A 26,391-nucleotide genomic window follows, 5' to 3' on the forward strand; every position below is an offset into this window, starting at 1 on the left:
CAGACTTATTGGCCCAGTAATTCCGGGCACAACGCGTGAGTACGGACGGGGTACTCACGCGTGTGCCCGGAGGAATTGCCGGTTTTCAGCATGCACAGCGCATGCGCTGAAAACCGGCATTTCCTGTCCTCTGACCCAAGGGGTTAAGAGGCAGAATGTGCGCGACTGCACAGGCAGCGCGTGCGCAGTGAAATTCCTTTTTTTCCCCCCACAGTTGCCCGAGTGTAAAGGCCTCCGGTCTTTACGCGTGGAAAAACCAGACGTAAGTATTTAGTTTTACAGGTAAGTGGGCTTTTAGTACAATGTAGAAATTTTTTTTTCACAGGTTTGTTATTTTTAAAGAATTTACAGTAAGGTAAGTTTAGTTTTAGACCCTATTTTTAAAAAATTTATTTTTTACAAAAAATTGATTAATTGTTTAAAACATTTTTAAAAACTTATTTATAGTTAATATAATCAGTGGGATGTTTATTAAAATTTTATTTAAAGTTAAAGTAGTGTTTTGGCAGCCCATACTTTTCATGAGTTTGACAGCTCTGTCAAACTCATGAATGAGTTTCCCCTCCCCTGATTGGCTGCACAGTGCTCACCTGATCCCAGCCGGCACATCGCACTAACTACGCCGCTGGATCAGGTAAGCACAGCGCGCCGACATCTGAACCGGGCCAGTGACAGGAAATGCGAGCAGGCCTGGGCTTCAGATGTTGGCGCGCAGGGTGAGTGCAGATCGGGGGCTTGCACGCGCGGCAAGCTCCCGATCCTAATTTCAGGGCCATTAAAATCTTATTTGACTTTTTTTTTAAAAAGGCAATTTTTTTTTTTACCTGCTGAAACCTCCCTTTCTGCTAGGTTGCTCCAGAACACCAGTAATGGGAACAGCCGTGTGTTCTGGAGCAGCTCCCTAGGAACTTAACTTTAGACTGCCCGAGAGCCAATCTGAAGCTACGGCACTCAAATAAATTATTATCAGCTGGGTACTCTGAATTTATTTTAAGTATGAGCATAATCTGTTAATCTATGCATTTATATGTATATATAAAAAATATTTGACCCTGCTGGGTATGGTTCCCTGAGCACTAGCAGTCCCTTGATACTTTGCCCATGTGACCAATCTTCTTGTGCAAACTACTCGACAATGGGAAACAGTGGATCTTACATCCACACACACATGTGCTTTCCAACATGGGTTATTGAATAGTCACCAGGAACAGACATTTTGCTTAATTTTCGCTCTCCCTAACCAGCAGCAAGGTCAATTGCAGCACCCCAACTGATGTCCCAATTAAGGATCCATCCTAAAATCTTCTGGTTTGTATGGATTAGCATTACACCATGAAGTGCACTTGTTCACTAAGCCATCAGGGGAGCGTGTATAAAACTAGCATGGCGAATTTAATGTCATATAATTGAGACAATATTAAAACAAACTTTGAATAACTTACCTTTCCGTCAACATACACCACTCGCTTTCCTGAGGTGGTACCATGCTCAAATTCTATTTTGTGAACACCATCACTTAGAGCTACTTCCCACAATGCCACCAAATCAGCCATTTTCTCAAAGTGGCCTAAAAAAATACAAAAATATCAATTTTTTTTAATACAAGAGGCACGCAACCAACACCACAAACTTTGTCATGGCAACCTAAAATTCTAAATGCACACACGTAATTAGCACAACTGAACGTTAATTCACATCATAATATCCAGTGAATCGTTACAACATATTCAGAAGTTCAAATGCAGGTGTTCAGACAACAGCAACCTAGGTCGTAATGGCAGCAAATGAACAGCAGCAAACACTTTAATGTAAGACGCTTAGAAATACACAGTTAAAGAGGCAGAATACAACAAGCAAGTACATAAATGACAAACTGCACATTCTAACAGGTGAGAACACTATGAAGGAAGAGCAATGTATATATAGCAGTTTAAAAAGCCGATTTATAAATGGAGATAGGGAAAGATCCTTGGGAAGATAATGAAATGTTCCTGTACACAGTAAATATAAGACAGACATACAAAAAAAATTAAGACATATTTTTGTAGCAAAAAAACTCTTGGAAAATGACAATATTCTACCATTTAATACTGTTCTACATTATCTAACAAAGCAATAATCATCCCCTATAAACTATTAATTTTTGCATTAGTTTAATAGCCAAGCAAGATTACAGTATTTCTTAATAAGACACCTATAATAAGTTTGGTATGCTGTCTTTGTAGGTTGAACACCATTACTGCACATCAGTGTTCAAACCATTTCATGAAATCCTGCTCTACTTCAGCACACCAGAAATAGTATTCATACAACAACAACTTGTATTTATATAGCTCCTTTAACGTAGTAAAACGGCCCAAGGCGTTTCACAGGAGTGTTGTAAGACAAAAAAATTTGACAAGCCACATAAGGAGAAATTAGGGCAGATGACCAAAAGCTTGGTCGAAGACATAGGCTTAAGGAGCATCTTAAAGGTGGAAAGGTAGAGAGGCGGAGAGGTTTAGGGAGGGAATTCCACAGCTTAGGGCCTAGGTAGCTAAATGCACGGCCATCAATGGTTGAGCGATTAAAATCAGGGATGCTCAAGTGGGCAGAATTAGAGGAGCGCAGATATCTCGGGGGGTGGGGGGGGGGATGTGGGGGTGGAAGAGATTACAGAGATAGGGAAGGGCGAGCCCATGGAGGGATTTGAAAACAAGGATGAGAATTTTTAAATCAACGCGTTGCTTAACCAGGAGCCAATGTAGGTCAGCAAGTTAGGACACAGACAGCTGCGTTTTGGATGACCTCAAGTTTACGCAGGGTAGAACGTGGGAGGCCAGCCAGGAGTGCGTTGGAATAGTCAAGTCCAGAGATAACAAAGGCATGGATGAGGGTTTCAACAGCAGATCATCATAATAATAAAGGCAAGCAAACTGTATCTATTAGCAACATCTTCACTCATCTGCCATGATATTACAAACTACTGAAAGCAGTCAGTAACTCATAACATCTTCAGGCATAGTAATCTCCTCCCAGGATGCCACAGGAACCAGCTTATCAGATTCTTATCCAATTAGCAAGCAGAATGGACAAAGATAGAATAATATGCAGCGAAGACGTCATTAAGAGGTGGAACGTGGCAGTCTATTGATCCAGATATTAATGTTTAATTACCTTGGCTTGCCTTGGTGATTTTGTAACTTGTTCTCAGCAGTGTCCCTTATTAAAATGAGACATTAGAAATCTGGGTCTAAATACAATATATGAACAATCAGTAACTTGTGAGAATTTGAGCAAATTTTCACCACACTCTACAAGTTACCTACCAGACTTTGGGATCCTTTTTATAAATAGATTTACTGGCAAATTGAATAAACATTAACATCTAAATTGTCACTTTTGTTATGTAACTGTTCAGTAAAATGTTAGTACTTATGATGCATATTATCGAAGAGACAATGGGTTACAGAAATTGTGTTGGGAAGTAGGAAAGTGGTTGTGGTAATGAGTGGATGGACAAAGTGACAGGAAGTGGTGTAAGTTTTAAGATGGAAAAGGAGGAAGTGGGGTTGCAGATAACATGGACGCAGTGAGTGGTGAGCACAGAAGGGATTGGTGGCTTGAGGTTTGTGTGGGGAAGTGGGAGTAAGAACAGTTATGGAAAGGGTAAGGAGGAAAGTTACATAATAACGTATTTACAATCATTGGGGAGGGAACTCTCGGCTTTGGGATATTTCAAGGTGTGTGGTTATAAAAGTTTGAGATTTTTTACCTATTTGTCCTGGAAGGGATTTTACATTAATTTAATTTACATTACAATGTTGCTATTAAGTTAGATGCAGTTCACAAAAGTTAATTCCCAGAGATACATAAGCTATTTGGGATATTGATTATGACCTTTGGTTGATATACTAGATAAAGCAGGTACCAAAAATGTCATATTCTCATATACCATATCAGTTTTGAGATAATAGTGAGTCATCCTGCACCTTTTATGCTAGAATGGTTTTCATTCAATATGCTCTGCAGGAAGCCTAGCAACAGAGACAGTATAGTTACCATAGCTCCCACATCAATGGGGAGTGTTATTCAAAATGGCAATTTTGACTGGCAGCGTAGCGAGCCTATCCTTAACACAGATATTGGATGTTCTCTCCTGGAAAAAGTCAGATCAGCAGGTTTGCATCCGAAACAATGAGGCAGAGAGGTCTCGCTTTCTCTGAAGGAGGCTATGAGGCTCTAGACTGAGGCATAATCGCATGCAGCCTGTAAGAGTATGGTTAATGCTGGTTAGCTCAAGGACTGCTAATTTTAAAGTGAGTTCAGCCCATACCAGGGCAAAGTTGTGTACTTTGTTATTACATAGAACTTACAGCACAGAAACAGGCTATTTGGCCCAACAGATCTATGCTGGAGTTTATGCTCCACACAAGCCTCCTTCCATCTTGCTTCATCTCACCCTCTCAACATATCCTTCTATTCCTTTCTCCCTCATGCACTTACCTAGTTTCCCCTTAAATGCACCTATGCTATTTGCCTCAACTACTCCATGTGGTAGGATGTTCCTCATTGTAACCACTCTCTGAGTAAAGAGGATGCTCTTGAATTCCTTATTGGATTTATTGGTAACTATCTTATATTTATGGCTCTTAGTTTTGGACTCCCCCACAAGCGGAAACATCTTCTCTATCCTACTGAACCTCTTCATAATTTTAAAGACCTCTATCATGTCACCTCTCAGCCTTCTCATTTCTAGAGAAAAGAGCCCCAGCCTGTTAGAACATAAGAAATAGGAGCAGGAATAGGCCACTTGGCCCCTCGAGCCTGCTCCGCCATTCAATAAGATCATGGCTGATCTTGGGCTCAAAGCCACTTCCCTGCCCACTCCCCATAACCCTTCACTCCCTTACCTTGTAAAAATCTGTCTATCTCCACCTTAAATGTATTTAATGACCCAGCCGCCACAGCTCTCTGGGGCAGAGAATTCCACAGATTTACGACCCTCTGAGAGAAGAAATTCCTCCTCATCTCAGTTCTAAAAGGGCGACCCTTTATTCTGAAACTATGCCCGAGTTCTAGATTTCCCCACGAGGGGAAACATCCTCTCTGCATCTACCTTGTCGAGCCCCCTCAATATCTTATATGTTTCAATAAGATCGTCTCTCATTCTTCTAAATTCCAATGAGTATAGGCCCAACCTGCTCAACCTTTCTTCATAAGTCAACCCCCTCATCTCAGGAATCAACCGTGTGAATCGTCTCTGAACTGCCTCCAAAGCAAGTATATCTTTCTTTAAATAAGGAGACCAAAACTGTACGCAGTACTCAAGGTGTGATCTCACCAATACCTTGTACAGTTGTAGCAGGACTTCCCTGCTTTTATACTCCAACCCCTTTGCAATAAAGGCCAACATTCCATTTGGCTTTTTGATTACTTGCTGCACCTGCATGCTAACTTTTTGTGTTTCATGCACAAGGGCCCCTAGATCCCTCGGAACTGTTCAGTCTTTCCTGAAAGTTATAACCTCAGTTCTGTTATCATACATGTAAATCTTGTTTGCACATTCTCCTGTGCCGATATATCTTTTTTGTAACATGGAGGCCATAACTGAGCACAGTATGTTTAATGATAAGAGTAGTAAGGAATTGAATGAATTTCACTGGAAAACTAGGTTCTCATCATTCGTATTTCTTGTAAAATAAACCAATTTGTTGGTTACAATTGGCACTGTCTCACAAAAATGCTTGTCTGTCCATCTTCCAAAAAGATAGGAAAATGGAAATGGTGGCACCTGTAAGATCATATTATTCAGTATACACAACGAGGGGTCTTATTGTTACAATCTCTGGGTCACGTTATTGTTCCAGATATTGGACAGCTAAGGTGCTCTCCAGCTTGATGTGAATGTGTAGTCCTACTGTCTGTGTTTTCTTTAGTGCAATTCTAAGTATTATTTCTTTTAGCCTTGCTCCCAGTGTTTTTGCTTTTCAGTCCCACTCCTGGGGTTATCATTTTTTGGCCACTATTACAAATTTTGGATCTCCACTAGATATTCTCTCAGGTTCAGCATCACTACACTTCTGGTGCAAAAGGTGCCATATTGGACGTTTTGGTGCCCATGTTACGCCTTTAAAATGGGCGCAGCATCATGCAATTTCTAGGCCAGTGTGTACTCAATGTATACCTGGAATTTGGGCCTATTTTACTGTGTAGAATGATATGTATTATATTTATAAAAAATGCAGTAGACCTTCACAGATACAAAAATTAATGTCAATCCTATCATGAACCTCCAAATTTTGACAGTTTTTCACTAAAACAAGTAAAACTGTGATCTACATCATGTGCTCTTAGATGTTATGATTCTTGCACAAAAATGGATTAGAATAGACAAAATTTAATTTGTGACAATACATAACCCATACAATGTTACAAATAGTTATACTTAAGGCAGGGGCCACCTTTGAGACAATCCGGGCAGGTATCGCAGTACCATTATCCATCCTGAATTGTAGGGAGGCCTGAAGGCTAGTAAATGCACAAAAGATTGAATGCAAAATCTTAAGGCAGGTAATCTGCACCCAGCCCCCCACCAGTTGCAGCTGGGGCAGGCAGTTGACTTGTGTCAAGTCTTCTACCATCTTTTAGATGAGAGGTTTAAACGGAGTCTCCATCTGCTCTCTCAGGTGGATGTAAAAGATCCCGTGGCACTATTTGAAGAAAAGCATGGCAGTTCTCCCCGTGTCCTGGCCAATATTTATCCCTCAACCAACAGGACTAAAACAAATTATCTGGTCATTTATCTCACTTGAGCGACTATGTTTCCCTAGTAAAAATGTAGTCACTGCTATAGCCTGGTTGCACAATCTGTTGTGCTACTTGGCAGTTGTGAGCAGTCCTGATTTATTCAGCTGAGCAAACAAATAGCTCTTCTGCTTCAGAGAGCCACATACACCATTGTCCTCAAGTGCTGCAGTTGTCCCGCAATTAATTTTAGTAGTAGTAGAGAGCACATTAAAATGTCCTCTTTGGATAGGCAGCCAAACAGTTCTCAAAGATAATGGGCTAAAAATTGAGCAGCACCCCAATTGAGGCGTTAACTTCGCCGGGGCGCTAAAACCCGGAAGAATTAGCGCCCCCATGCCGGAAATTGAGTGGTTGCGCCCCAAGAGGGAAGCAGGGCGCTACTGGAAGCGCCCCGCTTCCCTCTTGCGGCGTTGCGAGTGAATATCGTGGCGCTACGTGCTGCAGCGCCACACGCTGCGGCACGTCACGCCGCAGTATTGCAGGCCTTCCTCCCCTTCTTAAAGGGGAGGGGCCTTGTGCAGCGCGACCTGGGGCCCAGCTGGGCCCCTGGGGATCAGGAGTGCAGGCAAAAGAGCCCGGCACTCAAGAGAAGTGCCGGGCTCTTGGAGCGCAGCCAGCACTCTGCGGGGGGGGGGAGGGGGCGGGGGTTCAGGAGGCCGGGGACAGGAGCGCAGGCAGGTGCTGGCAGGCGGCCAGCAACAAAAATGGCCGCCCCGCACCTCGCCTTTAAATTGCGCCTCCCCAGCCGCAGGTACGCCCCTCTGACCCTGTCGGACATAGCGTCCGGCGGTAAATCAGGGGGCGCTCCCGAAGATCGTGGCCAGGGCGTGAGTGGGGCGCTGCGCACACCAATGACGTCATCGCCAGTGGCGCAGCGCCACAGGGCGTTATCGGTTAGCGCCACCACTAACCTCCCGCTGAATTTTGCAGGAGGTGTGGGCAGTGCCGCGCCCGGGCGCTAGTTAGTTTGTGCCCCACTTAGCGCCCTCTTAAGGCGCTAACGGGTGACGCTACCAACTGAATTTTTCCCCCAATGGATGTTATTTTCTAACCATTCTTGCTGCTAGTATTAATATTTTGTTTCCATTGATGAATAATAATCTATTTTATCTGGGCAGCTTTTCAAAACCATGCAATTTTTAGTACTTTTTGAAGTTGTTGGCATCATATGCTGCTTTTGATCTGATTTTTCATCACAGATCAGTCAGAATGCTTTCCTTTATCTTGATGTGTCTTAGATTTAAAACAATGGACTACAAAACAACTAGACTGAATTTATAGAAGTTAATAAGCCTCTTTAAAATAGATGCACTAGAGGTCATCAGATTATGCTTTGATCAGTGGTAGATTAAACAAGACAGAAGCTTAAAAGGACTCTGCATTAATAGCCCAATGTACTGTAGGTAATGCATCATAGTACTTTAGTAATATACCGCAAAGATTCATTTGCTGTACTGACAAATAGCATTAACAATTTTCAGTTATACCATCACCGCAAGCAGTCTTTCACACTAATAAAATAGCTAGGTTTAATTTTCTTTCATAGCATACTGGTTAATGCACTTGCATAAAGCTCCTTTAAGTAGTTGGCTAAGACAATATACTAAAGAATTTTACAACCATGTGTTAACCAGTACACTACCAGAGAAACTTAAACCTTGGTGTTCACTATTATTTTCTATAAAACATTAAAACCTCACCTCAGATCACTTACCTATAAAGTGTGAAAGCATGCCTAAAATGTGATTTTCTTACAAGGGACTATTACAGGGAGGCACCTCTGTTTAAAACAGCTTACACTTAGTATACTTTTATCTAGCTAAATTAAATTATTTCTTATTTTATGTATTTCATATGCATATAAAATCATAATGTGCAAACCAAATTGCAACTCCATGCATTCTACAATGAAATACATATCCGAGACAGTGGAGTTGTACCATTTTTTCCTGCCACCAGTGACCCAAAATGTATAAAAATAGCCATTAGCAGTATGAATTACACCATAAAAAATGAGTCAGTACTTACATAAAATAATCTTTCTCTCCCGCTCCTAGATTTATTTTAAGTGTAGATATTTAATTCTGCAGTCGAGTATTATCAACTACTGTCATTCTCATGAGCAATGCTTGGGCAGGTTGTAGCTTTATATAAAAAAAATCACACAATGGTGTAAGACTCAAGGAATACACGCTTACTTTACTTTCATGAATTGTTGTAAAGCTTTCAAGGAGGCATCTCTTTGTCACAGTCATGAATTGCTGTGAAGCTTTCAAGGATGCGTCTCTTTGTCACAGTATATTACATGAGGACCTGGATTTAACAGTTGGTGATGAGTATACCTGGTAAATGGCATGTACTTAAATGGAGAGAAATGAAGGTGGCTGACATGTTGCAAGCTGAGTTGTACTACTCATCATGTCACTCAAGAGAAGTTCAGAGTACCGACTGCACACCTAGCTAAAGCTAAAACTTATGCTTATCAGTTGTCTAATGATCAACTAATGTCAATCTTCCTCTTCCTTGAAGGACAGGAAGAGCGGAAGCTAATGGAATCTATTAGGAGCTCAGATGCCTCCAAGATGAAATGTCTGAGTATCGGTCCTGAGTCAATCCTTGGTGCCAGATATTCTTGTTCGATATTCAAGCCAGGCAGGTCTGCAATACTTCAAGAGCTGTTAATAATTGACCAATCAATTGTCAGGGTCATTGATGGTAACTCAAGAAGTAGAGCTTTGACTTGGATTCTTCCATTCAACTGCAGAGAATCCTGTAAACCACTGCCCTAACCTTAGCTGGAAAAGCAGAAGGAATCTTACTAATACTCTGTGTTGGTAAGCTGCACAATTTAAGTTGGCTAAACTCTAATAGTAACCCTATGGGCACCTGGGGGGCTCTTAAGCCGTGGATCTTATGGACATATACCCACATTTTTTGGGCTTAGACAAGTAGGATTGTCCTTGTTCAGGCAGGAAGAAGCTATTTATGTGGATTTCATAGTTTGCATAATACTGAAGAAACAACCTATGCCATTGTCCATTTTCATAAAACAAAGTAGGTATGGCTTTTCAGGGCAACAAGGGTTGGGCATTAAAGGTGGCCTTGTCAGCATTGGCCACATCCCGAGAACAAATTGTAAACTGTGAACAAAAGTCAGTGAAAAAATATTTTAATATACAGAACACTCAATATCCAATTTCTTACACTAATTGTTTTGAAAACTTTTATCTGCACACTGAAAACAAGTTTCCAACCCTATGTTATGCCATTAATTGTCTTGGGGATTGAACTTTTGATGTTAGGTAGCTACTTGTTGATGATTAAACAGGAATATTTGCACAAAAATAGTATAATTTGTTCCTATAAGAGTTTTTCTTTCTTTAATGATGCAAAGGCACAGAAAACCTTATTGCACATATTTCATCTGGCAGCAAATAATCTCTGGTTATAATTTTGTGGCAAAATCCTGGCAAACGATCTCTCCAAAAAAGGAGTAAATGTCAGGCAAGCCAAAACATCTAGATCAATACTAGGTTTCAACCATCTATTGCAGCTAAAATAATACATCAGTGCAGCATAAACTAGACTTTAAGATAAAAGTGTATATTAAAGTGTGTTCACAGAATCATAGAATATTGCAGCACAGAAGGGGCCACTTGGCCCGTCGTGCTTGTGCTGGCTCTTTGAAAGAGCTGTTCAATTTAGTCCCACGCCCCAGCCTTTTCCCTATAACCCTGCAAATTAGTCCTCTTCAAATACATGTCGAACTACCTTTTGAAAGTCTCTATGGAATCTGATTCCACCACACTTTCAGGTAGCGTGATCCAGATCTTAACAATCCTGTGTGGAAAAATTGTCTCCTCATTTCCCCTCCCGTTCTTTTGCCAATTATTTTAAATCTATGCCCTCTGGTTACTGGCCCACTTGCCAGAGGAAACAGTTTCTCCCTACTTGCTCTATCAAAACTCCTCTTAATTTTGAATACCTCCATTAGTTCTCCCCTTAACCCTCTCTGCTCTAAGGAGAACAATCACAGCTTCTCCAATCTCTCCACATAACTCAAGTCCCTTATCTCTGGTATCATCCTGGTAAACCTCCTCTGTACCCACTCCAAGGCCTTGACATCCGTCCTAAAGTGTGGTGCCCAGAATTGTACACAATACCCCAGCTGAGGCCTAACTAGTGGTTGTTAGGTTTATCATGACCTCCTTATTTTTGTATTCAATGTCAAGTATCCCATACGCTTTCTTAACTGCCTTCTCAACTTGCCCTGCCGCCTTCAAGGATTTGTGAATATGCACTCCCAGGTCCCTCTGCTCATGCACCCCCTCAAAATAGCACCATTTAGATTATACTGCCTCTCCATGTTGTTCCTCAATTCACACTGATTTGCATTAAATTGCATCTGCCGTGTATCTGCCCATTTCACCAATCTATGTCCTCCTGAAGTCTGCTACTATCCTGCTCACTATTTACTACATTGCCAAGTATTATATCATCTGCAAACTTCGAAATTGTACTCCCTATACCCAAGTCCAGGTAATTTATATATAACAAGAAAAGCAATGGTCCTAATACCGACCCCTGGGGGACTCCACTTGCATACTTCTCTCCAGTCAGAAAAACATCCGTTCACCACTACTCTCTGCCTCCTATCCCTTAGCCAATTACATACCCACATTATCACCGTCCCTTTAATACCATGTGCTTCTAGTGTTGTTTAGATTCCAGAATTTCCTTCAGCTACTACCATGCTAAATTCCTGGTTGTAAAGTACAAGAACCAGAACATTTTACATTTTTCTGAAAAGGAAAAATAATGCTAATTATTTAAGCCCAATAATGAAGTGTATCCAATGTGAGCCATCCATGTATACTAACATTAAGAATATAAACTACATTATTAATAATGTCAAATACAAAAAAATTATAGCACAACTTCAGAGCTGAGCCATAACAGTTTATTTCTGGATACAAAGTTAAATTCTATATTCATTACATATTACATAATAATGCACAATTAGACTAAAGTGGCTGCACATCTTAATTTGGCAAAATTCTGAATATCACATCTTGATTGACAGCTAAACCATTAAAGGTTCTAAAAGATAGATAATTAAATACTATGTAGCAGTCATGCTGACATGTGACAGTTTAAACAAGCAAAGAAAATTGCAGTTGTCATTCCTACTCACCTAACGAAGTGACAAGTTAAACAAATATCATCTAGTTAATAATAATTCTTTCAGATTACTGATCCTGAACTAGAATATATAGAAAAAATGTAATTAAAATAAGAACTTGCATTTATATAGCATCTTTCACAACTTCAGAATGTCCCGAAGTGCTTCATAGCCAATGGCTTACTTCTGACGTGTAGTCACTGTTGTTACGTAGGCAAACTACTGGTTATGACTCCAGTCACTGATCCAAAAATGTCTATACATAAGACTAACTTTTTAGTTCTTATTCATATTTTACTTCAATTACTGAATTAAGAGTCTCTTTCTTTTTTGATCATAACGTCCCCTTTTAAGGTTTTAGCTATTCACTAGAAAAATCTGAATTACGATGAAATATTTCCTTTTTAAAAAAAATTTGTTTTTTCTAGAAGACTGGAAAGGATAGTAATACATTATTTGGAATAATGCTTGTAGTTAGAAGCACAGTTTTAGGAATCTAGGTCAGTCGCCCAGATATCTAGATCAGGGCATTTGTTTAGAATAGAAACAATTCAAGATCATGTGCTTTTAGCAAAGTTAGTATTTCCCCTAAAGCAGAGACGGCCAAGAGGAGGTTTCATTGGGGTATTTAAATTATGAAGGGTTTTTCATAGAGTGATTTGGTAAAAAAAACGATTTCCTCCAGTTGGGGAGTCAGTGACGAGAGACTATCAATTTAAAATTGACACTAAGGAGAGAGGTTAGAGAAATTTCTTTATGCAGAAAGTTGTTGGGAGCAGGAAATGCTCTGCTACAGGAAGTGAGGTAGAGACAATTACATCTTTTAAGGGGAAATTGGATAAATATTTGAAGCAATTGAAGTTGGGGAAGGGCTATGGGGAAAAGTGCAAGCCAGTTGGATTAGTTCTGAGTTGCTTTAGCAAAGAGCTGGCACTGACATGATAGGCCAAATGGCATCCTTCAATATTGGACTTTCAGAAGGCTTTCGAGAAGGTCCCGCATAAGAGATTAGCGTGTCAAGTTAAGGCACATGGGATTGGGGGCAAGGTACTGACTTGGATAGAGAACTGGTTGGCAGACAGGAAGCAAAGAGTTGGAATAAATGGGTCTTTTTCCGAGTGGCAGGCAGTGACTAGTGGGGTACCGCAGGGATCAGTCCTAGGACCCCAGCTATTCACAATATATATTAATGATCTAGATGAGGGAACTAGATGTAATATCTCCAAGTTTGCAAACGACACAAAGCTGGGTGGGTGTGTGTGCTGTGAGGAGGATGCGGAGAAACTCCAGGATGATTTGGACAGGTTGGGTGATTATACTGCATCTGCCATGCATCTGCCCAATGTGGATAAATGCGAGGTTATCCACTTTGGTGGCAAAAACAGGAAGGCAGATTATTATCTGAACGGCAATAGATTGGGAGAAGGGGAAGTGCAACGAGACCTGGGTGTCCTTGTGCACCAGTCGCTGAAGGTAAGCATGCAGGTGCAGCAGGTGGTTAAGAAGGCAAATGGTATGTTGGCCTTCGTAGCAAGAGGGTTCGAGTACAGGAACAAGGATGTTTTGCTGCAGTTGTACAGGGCCTTGGTGAGACCACACCTTGAGTATTGTGTGCAGTTTTGGTCGCCTTATCTGAGGAAGGATGTTCTTGCCATGGAGGGAGTGCAGCGAAGATTCACCAGACTGATACCTGGGATGGCAGGAATGACGTATGAAGAGAGATTGGGTCGATTGGGCTTATAATCTCCCTGGAGTTTAGAAGAATGAGAAGGGATCTCATTGAAACTTATAAAATTCTAACAGGACTAGACAGACTAGATGCAGGAAGGATGTTCCCGATGGTGGGGGAGTACAGAGCCAGGGGTCACAGTCTGAGAATAAAGGGTAAGCCATTTAGGACAGAGATGAGGAGGAATTTCTTCACCCAGAGAGTGGTGAACCTGTGGACTTCTCTACCACAGAAGGCAGTTGAGGCCAATTCATTAAATATATTCAAGGAGGAGTTAGATATATTTCTTAAGGCTAAAGGGATCAAGGGATATGGAGAGAAGGCAGGGACAGGGTACTGAGTTTGGATGATCAGTCATGATCTCATATAATGGGGAGCAGGCTCGAGGGGCCGAATGGCCTACTCCTGCTCCTATCTTCTATGTTTCTATGACTGTTCCCCTTCCCCCAGTTAGAGGATTCTTCCACTGAAAGTATGCAAGACCTGGGTTATTTTCTCTGCTGAGGAACTGCAGTTAAGTTTTGAGATCACTTAAATATTTACCACACCAGCTGTTAAAGACACACTAAGATATTACACTAGTGCCTATGCATTAACATATTCTATTGCTCATGCAGAAGACCATTTTTTTCAGGACGTAGACGTCTCTGGCGAGGCTAGCTTTTATAGCCCATCCCTAGTTGCCCTTGAGAAGGTGGTGTCGGGCCTTCTTTTATTAAATGATGAAATTTAAAATCCCATATGCACCCATGGCACTTCATTGGTCTTTCACACTTGAGTCAACATATAGATACACACATATTTGCAATTCCTCTCACGTTAAGTTTCAAAACCCATGACCATGTAGCGAATAGAGGTGACCTTTAAAGGCCAGAAATTTCCTACAAAATAAAACTGACGACATTCTCCTTTCTGCACGCAAGATTTGCTTAGAAACCGTAAATAAACCCTTTCGTTAACTAGCTTGTACACAAATTTGGTTACGTGTAGTATTATTGCCATGGCCTGCACATCAGTGCCCCAAATAGGCTGATTCAATAAAGCAAATGAAAAACACAACTAGACTGGATTAAAATGAAAAAAAAATTATCAACTATTAGGAGTTTCAACAGTAACGTAACTGATGTGACAGAAGTGACGAGTTTCATTCATTTACAGTGATGCAAATGTTAGTTTTTCGAAAAACTCAATTTACTCTGCGGAAAATCCATATTTTTAGAACGGATCACACAAGGCTCTCTGTTAATACTTTACTAATGTTTTGGGCGAACGTGTTCCACAGCGTTGACAGCAATGTATCAAATCAGTATTTACCCACCGTATCTCAGACAAGAATAAAATCTGGATACTACAGCGTATTACGTACAGCATCTTAATAAATAGAACGAGTCAGCCTAATAACCTTTGGATCTCATCATATGAGAAGGGAACGTCACAACCACGGTGATTAAACATCAACCCGACTACGGCCGTGAATCAGAATATGATTGAGTGAAGGGAATGGTAAACAACACTGAGAAGCGAAGGTTTAATCTGAAACAGGCCCACAGCCGCGCTGTTTTTAAACGAGAATTTGATGCCGGCCGTTGTTTACTACCTTCGCGCTCCCCTGCTTCGGGTTGCGAGCGTCTGACGAGCACCGATCGGTTACTATGGCAACCACCGTTCCGGCCACTATCTTCTTAGCGACAAAGACCGTGTTCTTCACATAAATGTAAAAGCAAGACCCCCAGATCCCTTGCTGATGTGCATTTGACGCGTTCGCCAGTAACCGCAGGCCGTTACCCCGACAGCGGACAGACTCGCAGCGACATCTTTCTCTCCTCGGCTGGAGAATCCTGCAGCTCGCAGCCCGCATCTCGCGAGAGCGCCGCCGCCGCGACCGACCGCCCGCGCCGCCGATCGGAGTGATTTGATTGGCTGGTTTGTACTAGCTGAGCGGCTCCTTTCGCCGGGAGTTTAACGTCGACGCTCGGAAGCGACGTTAGCAACGGGAGTTAAGCACGGGGGAGATGAGATGAATGGAACCGTTGGGTGTGTTACAGAAACTAAGCAGTGAATATATACGCTCCCCCCGACTATTTTAATTAGAGTATAGATAGTGACAGCATTCGCCGTATCTGAGACAGCCGCGTTTAATTTTCTGTTGATACTGTTGAGCGGCTGCTTCTTTGCCGTCTTGATAAAGGGTTTTGACCCGAAACGTTGACTCTATTTTCTCTCCACGGATGTTGCTTGGCCTGCTGAGTTTTTCCAGCATTTTCTGTTATTTCGGATTTCCAGCATCTGCAGTATTTTGCTATCGTGCTTCTTTGCCTTGTTGCCTGTTGGTAGCTCCCCCTCCCCTAGTGCTGTGTGATCCCATCTCGAGGGTGCGGCTGGTTGCACTTGTTCGGTGGGTAACAGAACGGGCCGGGCCAGTGAAGCTGCTCCTGCTGCAGGTAAGCGTAAGTCTGAGTGTCCTCATTCGCAAAAGCGTTTTCTTCAGGTTGAAAGAGCTGATCTGAAGTTACTGTCTTGGTTCACCAATGATAAAGAGCAATGTGTACATTTGTATATTTGGTAGTAATTGTTAGTTATACTTCTAGGAGTAGTGAAATTGTCCAAGAGCATTTTAAGATTATTTCCATTTCAGCAACTTTTACAATTTCAGCGTTGCCAATTTTTGGTGTCTGGTGCTTTCACACAGTCTTCAGATGCCATCTGAATGCTGAGATAATGAGGTTCTGTCTTCATTAAATAGCGTTTATAATGCAGGGGGAACAGTTCAACAGATGGATGTGCACTGATGTAAATTGTGCCACTGTCATTTCCTATTTACCCTGTCTTTTTAACTATAGTGATACTGAAGTTATGGAAGCTGTTAATTTTCAAATTATTCACTTTAAAAGCGCTTGACTAGTTTTATCACCTTGTTTCCTGTTTTACACGCCTTCATTATATTGATCCTGAATACTTTGGTGAATCATCTTGGATGCAAAACTTTTGATCTGGCACTTTCCCCTTCTGAACAAGTTATTATCCTATGGTGTCCCACCAAGGCTGTGTTTGTGGTCAACTCGTTTTGCTCTTCCTCTGACTTTTTCCATTAATTCATAGGATTACATAGGATATATAGCACAGAAACAGGCCATTTGGCCCAACCAGTCCATGCAGGTGTTTGTTCCATTCGAGCCTCCTCCCGTCTTTCCTCATCTAACTCTTATCAGCATAACCCTCTATTCCCTTCTCCCTCATATGCTTATCTAACTGCCCCTTAAATGCATCTATACTATTTGCTTCAACTACTTCCTGTGGTAGCGAGTTCCACATTCTCATCACTCTCTGGGTAAAGAAGTCTCTTCTGAATTTCCTATTTGATTTCTTGCTACTATCTTATATTGATGGCCTGTAGTTATGCTCTTCCCCACAAGTGGAAACACTCTCTCTGTATGTACTCTATCAAAACCTTTCATGATTTTAAAGACTTCTATTAGGTCACTCCTCAGCCTTCTCTTTTTCAAGAGAAAAGAGACCCAGCCTGTTCATCCTTTCCTGATAGGTACACTCTTGCATTTCTAGTATCATCCTTGTAAATCTTCTCTGCACCTTCTTCAGTGCCTCTATATCCTTTTTATAATATGGCGACCAGAATTGTATGCAGTATTCCAAGTGTGGTCTAACCAAGGTTCGATACAAATTTAGTATAACTTCACTACTTTTCAATGCTATCCCTCTAGAAATAAACCCCAGTGCTTGGTTTGCTTTTTTTATGGCCTTGTTAACCTGTGTCGATACTTTGTGATTTGTGTCTGTGGTATTATCCCGTCCATCCCTTAGTGGCCCTATTCCCATCCCGACCTTCCATTTTTTATTTACATGACTGTAAAACACTTTACTATATTGTTTTATGTTCCTTGATAATTTAATTTCATATTTTCTCTTTGCCTTCCTAATTGTTTTTTTGACTTCTTGCCTAATCTCTCTGTATTCTCCCTTATCATGCTCTCCTCTGCTGTGTCCATGTACTTAATATATGCCTCTTTCCTTGCCTTCAATTTTTCCCTTATGGCTTTATTCATCCACCGTGTCCCATTAGTGTTTAGCTTGTTCTTGTTTTTTAGTGGAATATATTTTTCCTGCACTCTGAACACTGTTTTAAATGTTTCCCATTGCTGTTCTATGTCACTGTTTGCCAATATTGTTGTCCATTTTATTTTCCCACGTTCTAATCTCAGCCCCTCAAAATCAGTTTTTCTCCAATCTATTACACTGGTCTTTGTCATACTTATGTCTTTCTCAGTTATTATCTTAAAGTGTATTATATTATGGTCACTATTGCCTAGTTGTTCTCTTACTTTTACTTCTCTTGTATGCTCTGGTTCATTCCCCATTACTAGATCCAATAGCGAATCCTCCCTTGTTGGGCTTTTTACATATTGGGTTAGAAAGGAGTCCTGTGCACATTGTAGGAACTCCATTCCCTTATCCCCTTTACCTACCTCTTCTGTCCAATTAATATCTGGGTAGTTGAAATCACCCATGATTATTATTCTATGTTTTTTACTCATTTCCCTAATTTGTTTGCATATTCCTTCCACTATTAGGTGGTCTCCCCATTAGTGTGATTGATCCTTTATTATCTTTTATCTCTATCCACATGGATTCTATTTTGTTGATAGCTGTGTCACTTTTTTCTACTGCTATTGTTATCCCTAATAAGTACAACTACTCTGCTTCCCCTTGTTCCCTCTATCTTTTCTAAATATGTTATACCCTGCAATGTTTAAATCCCAGTCCTGATTCTTCTGTAGCCATGCCTCAGTAATCCCTACTATGTCTGGTTCCTCGCAATGCATGATTGCCTCCAGCTCCCCTGTTTTATTATGGACACTGTGCATTGCTGTACAGACAGATTAACTCATTTTTAATAGCAGTTCCTGTCACTTTTTATTTTTAACCATCTTTTTAAACTCCTGTTTTATAACTCTCTTTTTATTCTCTGGCCATCAATGTCCTCCCTTACTTTACTCTTTCCTATGGCTCTGTTTTTTCTCCTACTGTTCCTCCTTCATGTGTTGTTCTCTTCATCAACCTGATCTACTTTGGTACTTCTGATTCCACTCTGCATTCATTAACTTTTTCACGTTGCATGTTCGGAGAGCGTGCAACCTTCAGTCCGATTGCAGTGCAACGGCTGGATTGCTATATCTCTTCATTTGTGTCTGCCACTAGGATGATAAATCTTGTTTCTTTCACTTCAATCACTTTCTGTCTTTTGGAAATTCTAACCAATAGCTACCATCTTTGGCCTTCATCTTATCTTTGAATGATCTTGGCATGATCTGTTCTGAGCTCATGGAATCACAACTCCATGATATAGCTTTCGCAAAATGTTTGGTTGCCTCTCATGTACCAAATGCCATTTTATTCACTCCCTCTCTGTTCGAAACTATCTATATAAAGCTGAAGGCTGTCCCAAGACTTAATTGCTACTCCCATATCTGGGAATGGTCTGCTAGCATCTCCTTGCACTCCTGGACAGGATACAAGAAAGAGTTTGTGACCTGATGGGCATTTCTTATTGGAACACATTGCTTCTAACTAAGTGTGCATTCCTTGGTGTTGAGTATACTTTTTACACGTGACCTCGGCAACATTGGAAAACACGTCAGGTTCCATATGTACGCTGATGACACCCAGCTCTACGTTCACCACCTTTCTCAATCCCTCCACTGCCTCTGGTTTGTCACGCTACTTGTCCAACATCCAGTCCTGGATGAGCAGAAATTTCTTCCAACTAAATATTGGTAAGACCAAAGCTATTGTCTTTGGTCCCCATCACAAACTCCGTTCCTCTCCCTGGTCCCTGTCTGAGGCTGAACCAGAGCATTCGCATTGGCGTCCTGTTTGACCCGACCACGTATACACTCTATCATGAAGACCGCCCACTTTTATCTCTAACATCACCCGTCTCTGCCCTTGCGTCAGCTCATCTGCTGCTGAAGCCCTCATCCATGCCTTTGTTACTTCTAGACTTGACTATTCCAGTGCTCTCCTGGCCAACTTCCCAGCTTCCACCCCCCATTAACTCTGCTGCCCGTATCCTAACTCGCACCAAGTCCCGTTTACGCATCACCCCTGTGCTCGCTGACCTACATTGGCTCCTGGTCTGGCAGTGCCTCAATATTAAAATTCTCATCCTTGTTTTCAAATCTGTCCATGGCCTCACCCCTCCCTATTACTGTAACCTCCTCCAGCCCTACAACCCTCAACCCTCAGAGATATCTGCGCTCCACCAATTCTGGCCTCTTCCACATCCCCTATTTTAATCACTCCATTAGTGGCCGTGCTTTCAGCTACATGGGTCCACAGCTCTGGAATTCCCTCCCTAAACCTCACCACCTCTTTACTTCTCTCTCCTCCTTTTAAGACACTCCTTAAAACCATCTCCGCCTGTCCTAATATCTCCTTGGTGTCAAACTTTGTTTGATAACTCTCATGTGAAATGCCTCGGGATGTTTTACTACAGGCGCTATATAAATGCAAGTTGTTGTTGCAACTCCTGATCACAAAGAGTGGTGTTTATACCATTCTCAATTGACATGCATATTTTTTTTTTAGCCAGAAAGGGAAGTACAGGAAGGCAAAAAAACGCAGCTGATGGTTGGCCACCAATCCATTCTGTTGGCTGATAAGAGAACAAAGCTCCTACACCCTCAAAGCAATGACAATGAGATGAGCTCCACCTGTAGACACTTGACCTCGGGTACAATTTTACCTTTTGATTTATTCAGCATCAAGCTTTTTTTTTAAACTGCATACTTGAATTTTCCCCAATTGTCAATGTTTTATTTAAAGGGAAAAGTCGGTGAGATTAATAGACTTCTACACTGTATAAAAATTGTACGGTTAACCAACTTTGTGGATCATCCTGAGAGATATAATTTTATACTATTGTAAATGGTCTTGACTAAAGTTAGTTGTCAACTCCACACTTTGAGGGAGGTGGGGAGATTGAGTTACATTCAGCATATGTGACATTTCTTTCTTATTGCAGGGGATGATAAAGATCATTTGGGACGGGTAAGTGCTGTTTAAATATTAATGATTAGAATGGTTTTGAGTACAGATGGTAAACTAGAATGGTTTTGAGTACAGATGGTAAACTATGACAAACATTTCAATTTGTTATCCTATCACCATTAAGTTATTTAAATTCAGATGTAAATATTGCTGATGAAGGCTGCACTATAAAAGGTTAATGTATATTTGTGAATGCATTGAGGCATAGCAATTGAATATTCTGTTTTAGATCTTGCAGATTTAGTACAATTTGGAGTAATTACTTTAATTTGCTTCTTAAAATTTGGTTGTGGAATATTTTGGTTATATTTTCACATAACTATCGACTCTTTAAAGGTTTTTAAAATAAATTTCAACTATTTGAAGATTGGCGAGTGCTCCTCCACTATTATTCATTCATCTCTGCATATAAGTATGATTCTCTTCAGAGCTTACAAAAATGTCTTGTGAACTTAACAAAAATACTAGGACTGCATTTTTCCATTAACTTTTGTAACACTTTAAGCACTTCATAAAAATTGCTTTGTTGGAAAATGGTCGTCCTCTATTACAATTCAGGCTACTTCACAATGTTGTTCAATTGTGCTGTCTATAAGTCACTTTTAAAGACACATCTGCGGCTCCTGAAACTTACTGTTGTGTACAAAATATCCTGGATAGTGAGCCAAAGGGTGGGCAATTTTTTTTTACCACTGGGGTATGCACTTTAATGTCAAATTCAGTTTATGAATTTTCTTCTTCACAAATAAATCTTTCCCAGTAAAAGTCACTGAAGCTATTTTTATATTGTATTGGGCATAGGTACAAATTCTATTAAAAAGTATGTAATACAGATATCATGATCTGAAACAGGACAGATCCTCAAGTGCATCAGTCTTTGTGTTTCATTAGTACCCTAGCTACAGTATAATATTGTTCTATGACTTCATCCTTAGCAGAATATTATGTAGTTGGAAAGTGCAGTTCAAACTTTGATTTTAAGATGAGCACAATGAAATAACGACTTTGTCAGAGAATATTTAATCACGACTTCACCACAGGGGGTGAAACGGGTTGGGTAAAGTCTGTGATTGTACACTGTCTTAAATTGAATTTCTTTTTCTTCAGTGCCTAACGTCTCGTAAGCAGCTTGTGTTGTGTTCTTCAAATCTGGTACTAGCCTATCTTTAGCACCATATTTCTGTATTGAAGGAAAACAAATTCTTCAGCTTCTTGAAAAATGCCTTGATGGAATTATTCAGCTGTGATTTTTTTTTTTTAGAGTGTAGTAGTAAATCATATTAATTTTGACTTAAACATGTAACCTATTTCAATGTATATCTGTCTGAAAATGAACAGTGCCATGAGGTTTTCAACCAATGTTTAGTTTTTGATCATAAATCTGACTTTTAATGTTGACCAGGCTGAGGCAATTGATGAACTTCAACTTCCCCCTTTTTTGTCAGTTTTCCCCTGCCTGTCCCATCTATAAAAAGGCCGTAACTTTTTGCAGACATAGTTTTACAGGCACTGGTGGTCATCGTCCCCAAATAGCCATTTTTCATGCGAGAGCCTAGATGGTGTGTGCCAGGAGGCTATGTAACTACAAGGGATCACCACAACTAAGCCCAATCCAATTCTTTTGTAGCATCCAATTCTTTCCAAATGTCCTATCCACAACTACATTCTGAGAAGGGATTACTTGTTAGTGATTTGATGGTGGAACCCTGTATCTTTGTGTTCTGCCTTTCTCTTTCTTCTCCCTCCGCGCCCCCCCCCCCCCCCCACCCCCAGCCAAAGAAAATACTACCGCTGAGTCCAATATAAAGGGCCTCCACAACTACCCTGCTAAATATAGGCAATTTGGCAGAGACTGGAAATCAAACCAAATACTCTTCTAGTCTATATGGCTCAGCTACTTGCTGATTTAACCAGATGATCATTGGCAAGTAAACCTAGAGAGCTTCAGTTCAAATACCTGGCTTTCACCTTTCAAAATTCATGGCCTCCAATGAGGGAAGTTTGCTGATTCTCTGAGAGACCAGTAGATGGAGCACTGTACAACAACAACTTTTATTTATATAGCACCTTTTTAAAGTAGTAAAACATTCCAAGACACTTCACAGGAGTGTTATCAAACAAAATTTGACACCGAGCCACATCAGGAAATATTAGGACAGGAGACCAAAAGCTTGTTCAGAGGTAGGTTTTAGGGAGTGTCTTAAAGGCGGAAAGAGATGGAGAGGTTTAGGGAGGGAATCAGAGAGCTCAGGGCCTTGGCAGCTGAAGGTACGGCTACCAAGGGTGGAGTGATTAAAATCAGGGATGCTCAAGAGGCCAGAATTGGAGAAGCGCAGATATCTGAGGGTTGCAGGGCTGGTGAAGATTACAGACATTGGGAGGGGAGAGGCCATGGAGGGATTTGAAATTAAGTATGAAAATTTTAAAATTGAGGCGTTGCTTAACCTGGAGCCAATTCGGTCAGCGAGCACCTGGGTTGATGGGTGAATAGGACTTGGTGCGAGTTAGGACACAGCCAGCAGAGTTTTAATGACCTCAAGTTTACACTATTAGTAAAATGATTCTCCGGGGGTGGTGAATAAATTGCTAGGATCAATTCTGTCCTGTAGAATTACACATTCATCCAGTTGGTCATGGACTGCCATTGGGTGCAATCACAGCCAAGTCTGTGGGCTTTACCCCATGTGAAATGCCTATTAAACACCACATTTTTGCAACCTTGGTGTCATATTTGACCCTGAGCTGAGCTTCTCACCAAATATCCTCTACATCATCAAGACTGCTCACTTCTGCTGCCATAACGTCGCCTGTCTCCACCCCGCCTCTGCTTATCTGCTGCTGAAACCCTCATCTGTGCTTTTGTTACCGCAAGACTCGACTATTCCAATGCTCTCCTGGCTGACCACCTACCTTGCACCCCCTGTAAACTTGAGCCTGTATCCGAACTCACATCGAGACCTGTTCACCCAAGTACCCTGTTGGCTCCTGGTCTGGCAATGCCTTGATTTTAAAAACTCTCATCCTTGTTTTTAGATCCTTCCGTGGCCCTGCCCCTCCCTATCTCTAACCTCCTCCAACCCTACAACCCTCGGAGACTGCTACACTCCTCCAATTCTAGCTTCTTGCGCATCTTTAATTTTAATTGCTCCACCATTGGCAGCTGTGCCTTCAGCTGTTTAGGCCCTAAGCTCTGGAATTCCCTCTCAAAACCTCTACACCTCTCCTCCTTTAAGATGCTCCTTAAAACCTGCCTCTTTGTCCAAGCTTTTGATCACCTGTCCTAATATTTATTTATGTGGCTCGATGTCCAATTTTGTTTGATAACGCTCGTATGAAGCGCCTTGGGATCTTTTACTACGTTAAAGACGCTATATAAATGTAAAGTTGTTTTTGTGAAGAATAAATAAGAGTACTGTATAAATTGGGATAAACATAATAAAACACAATAAATTAAATGTTATGATATCTATCTGCCAAATCTATTGATCTGTCCTACGGTCACTTAGTCTTTTTCAGTTATTTGTCCTTCATAATTTTCTTGTTTTTCCCCTCAATCTTTCCTTTTAACACTTATGGTCAACAATACCAACAGATCAGAAACCCAGTTAAAGGTGTGAAGATGTTTATTTTTAAGGGTGACCATCAAAGTGGATTGTATATTTTTTAAACTGGAATGATTGAGTGTCATTAATTAATAAGTATTCATTCTTGATGATGGAAGCACTCAGCATGTCGGGCAGCAGCTTGGCGAGCGGTTCAGAGGAAGGATCGTGGACTTGAAACGTTAACCCTACCTTCTCTCCACAGATGCCGCCTGACCTGACCGTTTCCAGTGTTTCCTGTTTTTATATCGGATGCCCAGCATCTGCAATATTTTGCTTTTTGTTCCTTGATTGTGATATTTTCGCCTAGATTGGATGCAGGGTGGCCTGGAAGTGCAAAATGTAAAAACAAAAATCCCAGAAAACATTAATTTTGCAATAAAGAAAGACTTGCATTTCTATAGCACCTTTCACGACCACTGGACGTCCCAAACACTTTATAGCCAATGAAGTACTTTTTGAAGTGTAGTCATTGCTGTAATGTAGGAAACGCGGCAGCTAATTTGCGCACAGCAAGCTCCCACAAACAGCAGTGTGATAATGACCAGATAATCTGTTTTTGTTATGTTCATTGAGGGATAAATATTGGCCAGGACACTGGGGATAGCTCCCCTGCTCTTCTTTGAAATAGTGCCATGGGATCTTTAACGTCCACCTGGAAGAGCAGACAGGATCTCAGTTTAACGTCTCATCCGAAAGACAGCACCACCAACAGTGTAGCACTCCCTCAGTACTGCACTGGAGTGTCAACCTAGATTTTTGTGTTCAAATCTCTGGAGTGGGACTTGAACCCACAACCTTCTGACTTTACAACAAAGGTCACTGACAACCTCTTCCTTCATTCTTTCGGTGACCTTAAATGTATGCCTTCTAGCTACTAATTCACCAGAAAGTGGAAACAATCTTTCACTATTTACCCTTTTTAAGCCTTTTCAAAATTTAGAACATTTTGGTTTGATCTCCTTAACCTTCTCTGCTCTGATGATCAGCCTAGTTTCACAAGTCTCTTGTCATAACTATATCTCCTCAACCCTGGTATCATCATCTTTTCCATGGCTCCATATACCTTGTATAATGATTTACTTGAAACTGCAGTTGTGGCCTAACAAATGGCTTTTGATTCAGCAATTCTTCCTTGCTTTGCTATTCAGTGCCCCATATGTAAAGAAACAGAATCTCGTGTCCTTTCTATTATAATATAAAGTTATACCTCTTGGCCATTGTCTCATGGGCTTCAATATAAGGAGAATTTGAGTGATTGTTGTCTGATACTTCAGTACCTTTTTTGTGTGTGTGTTTTCCCCTTCAGTGAGAAGAATAAAAGGTACATTTTGTATATTAGAACGTGTAACTCACAGCTAACCTGAACCATGTGGATTCAATCTCCTCTTCTTAGGCAGTCCCTCGGAACCGAGGATGACTTGCTTCCACATTAAAAATGAGTTCTCAGGTGACTGAGTCCAATGCGGGACCTACAGTCTCTGACACAGGTGGGGCAGACGGTGGTTGAAGGGGCGGGTGGGTGGGATGCTTGGGTAGACGTGCGCTGCTTGTGCTTGGCTTCCGCTTGCTCCCGGCGAAGAGACTCGAGGTGTTCGGCGCCTTCCCGGATGCTTCTCCACTTTGTGCGGTCTTGGGCCAGGGATTCCCAGGTGTTGGTGGGGATGTTGCACTTTTTCATGGAGGCTTTGAGGTTGTCCTTGAAGCGTTTCTTCTGCCCACTTGGGGCTCTCTTGCCGTGTCAGAGCTCAGAGTAGAGCGCTTGTTTTGGGAGTCTCGTATTGGGCATGCGGACGATGTGACCTGTCCATCGGAGCTGATCGAGCGTGGTCAAAGCTTCAATGCTGGGGATGTTGGCCTGAGCAAGAACACTGACGGTGGTGCGCCTATCCTGCCAACGAATTTGCAGGATCCTGCGGAGGCAGTGTTGGTGGTACCTCTCCAGTGCTTTGAGGTGCCTGCTGTACATGGTCCATGTCTCTGAGGCATACAGGAGGGCGGGTATCACTGCTGCTCTGTAGACC

At 41.4% G+C, this 26,391-nt stretch overlaps 2 protein-coding genes across 12 annotated transcripts in view; one reads left to right on the plus strand and one right to left on the minus strand.

Annotated features, from left to right (window-relative positions):
* faima (Fas apoptotic inhibitory molecule a) overlaps positions 1-15,538 on the minus strand; it is a 40,333-nt gene extending 24,795 nt beyond the window's left edge. Inside the window, exons 1-4 of one of the 5 annotated variants that reach the window (XM_085986533.1) lie at positions 15,298-15,538; positions 8,818-8,933; positions 3,157-3,232; positions 1,443-1,567 (exon numbers count right to left, since the gene is read on the minus strand). In XM_085986533.1, the coding sequence (XP_085842659.1) occupies positions 1,443-1,553 (111 nt within the window). In that variant the 5' untranslated portion in view covers positions 1,554-1,567; positions 3,157-3,232; positions 8,818-8,933; positions 15,298-15,538. Of the gene's footprint in view, positions 1-1,442; positions 1,568-3,156; positions 3,233-8,817; positions 8,934-15,297 lie in introns of those variants that run through there. The other 4 variants (XM_085986534.1, XM_085986535.1, XM_085986532.1 and 1 more) reach the window with 4 other exon arrangements.
* A 111-nt stretch (positions 15,539-15,649) lies between these two features.
* cep70 (centrosomal protein 70) overlaps positions 15,650-26,391 on the plus strand; it is a 47,834-nt gene continuing 37,092 nt past the window's right edge. For 4 of the 7 annotated variants that reach the window (XM_085986525.1, XM_085986529.1, XM_085986527.1 and 1 more), the window contains exons 1-4: positions 15,673-16,141; positions 20,304-20,448; positions 20,740-20,765; positions 21,873-21,917. In XM_085986525.1, coding sequence (XP_085842651.1) covers positions 15,929-16,141; positions 20,304-20,448; positions 20,740-20,765; positions 21,873-21,917 — 429 coding nt within the window. In that variant the 5' untranslated portion in view covers positions 15,673-15,928. Of the gene's footprint in view, positions 16,142-20,303; positions 20,449-20,739; positions 20,766-21,872; positions 21,918-26,391 lie in introns of all 7 variants that reach the window. The other 3 variants (XM_085986530.1, XM_085986526.1, XM_085986528.1) reach the window with 2 other exon arrangements.

This window comes from Somniosus microcephalus, chromosome 4, assembly GCF_052327205.1.
Source record: "Somniosus microcephalus isolate GS21.2 chromosome 4, FLI_Smic_1.0, whole genome shotgun sequence".
In the NCBI taxonomy this organism is placed as follows: Eukaryota; Metazoa; Chordata; class Chondrichthyes; order Squaliformes; family Somniosidae; genus Somniosus; species Somniosus microcephalus.